This window comes from Gekko japonicus, unplaced genomic scaffold, assembly GCF_001447785.1.
Source record: "Gekko japonicus isolate JY-2015 unplaced genomic scaffold, Gekko_japonicus_V1.1 scaffold1417, whole genome shotgun sequence".
Lineage (NCBI taxonomy): Eukaryota > Metazoa > Chordata > Lepidosauria > Squamata > Gekkonidae > Gekko > Gekko japonicus.
In genome coordinates this window covers 3,949-8,709 of record NW_015163645.1, presented here as the reverse complement: position 1 = coordinate 8,709, position 4,761 = coordinate 3,949, and the positions used below count along the sequence as shown (strand labels likewise).

At 55.6% G+C, this 4,761-nt stretch overlaps 1 protein-coding gene across 1 annotated transcript in view; it reads left to right on the top strand.

Annotated features, from left to right (window-relative positions):
• Positions 1–4,761, top strand: part of LOC107107343 (homeobox protein OTX1-like) — a gene marked incomplete at its 3' end in the record, with an annotated part of 28,469 nt that overhangs the window by 21,797 nt on the left and 1,911 nt on the right. The window contains exon 4 of the mRNA XM_015407631.1: positions 921–1,044. Coding sequence (XP_015263117.1) covers positions 921–1,044 — 124 coding nt within the window. The remainder of the gene's footprint in view (positions 1–920; positions 1,045–4,761) is intronic.

Below are 4,761 nucleotides of genomic sequence, written 5' to 3'. Positions count from 1 at the left end.
CCCACATTTTCTGTACCCCCCACCCCCACCAGCCGCCTTTCCTTGGCTTTGATGGCAGAGGGGTGCCAGCCAATGCTCCCTCTAAGCCGCGGAGTCTTGTGAGCAAAACTTCTACTTTGGGAGCTCCTGGCATTAAAGCGAGCCATTTGGCTGCTGCCATCAGTTGGTTTGCTCTGGAGCCACCCCTTTCCGGAGCGAAGACCAAAAAACGTGTGAGCCGGAGGCTAAAAAACGACGAGCTAGCTCACACTCGCTCAGCTTAGAGGGAACACTGGCTGCCACCTTCCCGCTCCGGTGCAGAGGTGGGGGGCGACGGGCGGCCACGGGGAAGAGATGGAGATAGTGGGGGGGAGGTGGGGAGGGATTGCAACGCGCCGACGGAAGGGTGTGTGTGTGTCCCAGTCCTCTTCAGCTGTGCCCGCGCGCATCCCCGTTCACAAGACCACCTTTCTTCCCGGGGAGGGCTGGAGAAGGAGGGGGGAGACGGGGAGAGACGACAACGTTGTAAAAGTGGATGATTTGCGCCCTTCGAGCCGACAGTGACCTGTTGCGATGTAAAGGCAAACCCCCCCCCCCCTTTATCTACACATCCCTATAATAAAAATGCAAACGAATAAAAGACCCGGGTGTGTGTCACGCTTTTTTGGGGGTGGGGGGCGGGAGAGGGGGAGGGCTCGGCGGCATCTCATCTCCCCGAGCGGCTTTTTAATGACTGTAATTGGATTGGCGCCCGACCAGAACTCCGACGGGGGCCGCTCGTTCGGAGGTGCGCAAAAGCGCAAAAGATCCCCGGCCCTGCTTTTTCCGGGGGACGCAGAAGGGAGGGGGGAAAGGGGCAGGGTGGTGGTGGGGAATCTGAAGCCTGGCCTTCCCTTTGCCCCCTGTTTCACCCCCCATGTGTCCCTGCCCCCTGGCTGCAGCTGGCCAGGCTGGGACCCAGGCGTCCTGGGGGGTTCGCCTCGGTCTCCGCCGCTGGCGCCGTTCCTGGCGCGGGCTGGCCAGCGCTTCTCGGAAGCGAAATCTCTCTTTGGGGCGTCCTGACGCGTCAGCTGCGGCTCCAGAGCCAGAGAGAAAGTGGGGGGGGGGGGGACGGACAAAACAAAACAGGGCGGGATCCACCATCCAGTTCGACAGGACTGCTGGGAGATCCCCAACAAAACCACTCGCTGGACCTAATCGCTCTTTGGTCAACAGTGGTCAACAGTGGGAGGGCTTCTAATGTCCTGGCCCCACTGGTGGACCTCCTGATGGCACCTAGTATTTCTGGCCACTGTGTGACACAGAGTGTTGGACTGGATGGGCCTTTGGCCTGATCCAACATTGGCGTCTCTTATGTTCTTATGTTCTTATGAGAGCCAGTTTGGCGGAGTGGTTAAGTGCGCGGACTCTAATCTGGGAGAACCGGGTGTGATTCCCCCACTCCTCCACTTGCAGCTGCTGGGTGACCTTGGGCAAGCCATAGTTCTGATAAGACCTGTTCTAGAAAAAGCCGTTTCTGTCAGAGCTCTCTCAGCCCCGCCTACCTCACAGGGTGTCTGTTGTGGGGAGGGGGAGGGAAAGGAGTTTGTAAGCCGCTCTGAGACACCTTTGGGTAGTGAAGGCCCGGGTATCAATCCAGTCTCCTCCTCCTCCTGGTCCTCTTCCTGGTCCTGGTCCTCCTCCTCCTCCTCTTCTTCTTCTCCTCCTCCTCCTCCTCGCAACCCTGCTGAGATCGAAGGAGGCGCTCAGGCTCAGCAAAAGAAGTCCCTCCCTTGCTCGCCTCTCGGCCGCTCAGATGCTCCAGAACTGCAGTCCCGAACTCACTTAAGCAGATGGCAAAGCCCCTGCGTGGAACGGAGCGCCTTTGCGCGGGGGCTTCGGCGCTTGGACACTCAACCTCCCCCCCACCGGCTTGGAAGGTTTTGACGACGCGGGGGTCGCTGCTTGGAACTGGCTTCCGTCCCGACCAAGGGATCCCGCTTAATGGTGTCGGGGATCACGCTCCAAAAACAAAATTTCAGTCGTTGTAATTTTTTTGGAAAACATTCTTGGTCGAATGCATCCAGCTTTAAACGGAGATGCAAATGTGTTTTTAGCAAACGGAACAAAATGGTTAGAAATACCCACTATCTAATGTACACCGAGCCGAAATTTGGACCTCTCTTCGGAGTCGTTGGTGGGGACGGTTTTGACCCTCGTAAGGGTGGGGGGGAAGGGCAAATTCTCTTCTTCTCGCTCCAGTCTTGCAAAAGTCTTTCCCTCGATCAGCTGAAACTCTCTCCTGGGGGGGAGATTTCCGCGGTGCCGCGCTTCATTAGCCTATTAATCACTGCTAAATAATTGTCCTCGTTAATAGAGGACTCTTAATCAAGCCGGCCGCTCTAATCCTTTACCTGCTAGCCTGTACTGGATTGTTTTAATTTAGTTTTCTATTGAGACTGTGTATTACCCTGTTGTGAGCCGCCCGGAGCCCTAGTTTTGAGGGAAGGGCGGCCTAGGGAATCCAATCTCATAAATAAAGAAAGAATCCAGTGGTGGGGCTGAAGCTCCCCCCCTTATTATCCATTCAGGATGGATCCCCCCCCCCATACACACACACGTCGGAGGAACAGAGGGACTAGTGGTCAGCAGCAGTGTTCCCTCTAAGCTGAGTTAGTGTGAGCTAGCTCACCATTTTTTAGCCTCCGGCTCACAGATTTTTGACTCAGCTCAGGAAAGATGGCTCCAGAGCAAACTAATGTAGGCAGTAGCCAAATTGGCCGCTCACAACTTTAATGCCAGGAGCTCACAAGATAGAATTTTTGCTCACAGGACTCCACAGCTTAGAGGGAACATTGGAGCAGTGTTCCCTCTAAGCATTTTTGTCTGAGCTCAGGAAGGAGGGCTCCAGAGCAAACTAAGGCTTGCTTTGGAGGGAGGGCGGGGTATAAATTGAAATAAATAAACAAACAAAAATAATGTACGCAGCAGCCAAATAGCTCGCTCACCACTTGAATGCCAGGAGCTCACAAAATAGGATTTTTTCTGCTCACCAGACTCCACGGCTTAGAGGGAGCGCCGGTGGTCAGAGCCAAATACAGTTCCAGATCATGCGGTAAACTTGAAGGAAGATTTCGATTTTTGGACGGACCCTTCGCGAGTCTCTCTCTGGGCAGAGAAGGACGGTCCCGGCGATTTGTTCCGCCCGCGAAGACCCAGCCGAACGCGGCTCCTGGTTCTTCGTGGCTCCCAGGAACGGATTCCGGTCCCGCAGCCGGCGCCGCCTCCCCTGGCTAAGGATGCTCCGGAGGATGCCGCGTTCCTGCCTCTGCCACCTGGGCGCTGATTGGCTCAGCCGGATGCCGCAGCGTCGCCCTCCTGGACCACCCGCGGCCAAGAGCCCCTGCAGGGCCAGTGGGGACGGCGGGCGCCACTTGGGGAAGTCCGGTCGCACCGCGGGGGTGCCTCTTCTCTCCCCCAGAGCAGCCCACGGCCCCACCGTGAGCGCGGCCCGGCAAAGATCCTCCTGCCCCCAATCCCGCCACTGGCGAGGGAGCCCCCAGGAGCCAGGGGGGAGGCCGCGCGAGACGCTTTCAGGCGGCCGCAGACAGACCCTCCCATCCTCTGCTCCCCCCCCCCCAGTCATCCCTTTCCTGCCAGGGAGAAATTTCGGGGGCTGGCAAGAGTGCGCCGGAGCACGTGCAGAGCGCCGCTTCCCCTCCTGCCGCCGGCCGAGGGTTCCGGGAGAAACGTGGTGGGGCTTTGGACCTTGACGCGCCCTTTCCCCTTTCCATAGGCCTTTGGCCCACCCAGGGGGTTGGGGAATGCCAGCCTCCAGGTGGGACCTGGGGATCCCCCGGAATTCCAGCTCATCTCCAGACTACAGAGATCAGTTTCCCCTCAAGAGAATGGCTGCTTCGGAGGGCGGCCTCTGTGGCACTGTGCCCCGCCACCCACACACACACTAGGGTCCCCGTCCTCCCCAGACTCCATCCCCAAATCTCCAGGAGTTTCCCAACCTGGATCAGGCAACCCTCCTGTAGGGTATTCTTTGGTTTTTTTTAATACACACACACACACACACACACACACACACACACACACACACACACACACACACACACACATATACATATAGTTAAGCAGAGATTTAAAAAAGCAGCAGAGCCAAAGATTGAGAGGCTGAGTCCACGTGTATGTTTGTGAAAGATAAAGTTTACTGTAAAACTAACATGGGGGAAAGATACAGAGGATGCAAAATAACGAAGAACTAGATTGCTGCATCCAATCTGAGCCAGTTTAGTGTCGTGGTTAAGTGCGCAGACTCTAATCTGGGAGAACCGGGTTTGATTCCCCACTCCTCCACTTGCACCTGCTGGGTGACCTTGGGCAAGCCACAGTTCTGACAAGAGCTGTTCTCTCAAGGGCAGTCCTCGAAAGAGCCCTCTCAGCCCCGCTGTTGGGTGATAGTGAGATATTGAATAATTGGTATTTAGCAGAGATAATATATAGCCCAGCAGAGCCTGAGTAAAATAATTCAGACTGAGAGTCCATGTGTGATTAAAGTATAACGTTTTTACTAAATTCTAGCATGGGGAAGGGTAACTGGGATGAAAATAACAACGGAGCATAATCGGCTACATCCTTACACTACAAAGACAAAACTAGAAGAGAGCAATTATGGCTACCCTTACTTCTTCTTGAGAACAGCAAACAAAGACGGGAAGAGGAGCCATAAAATGCTAAAACACTTTGACACTTTCGTCCCGATCAAATTCCTAGATCAGGGAGAAAATTCCCGGG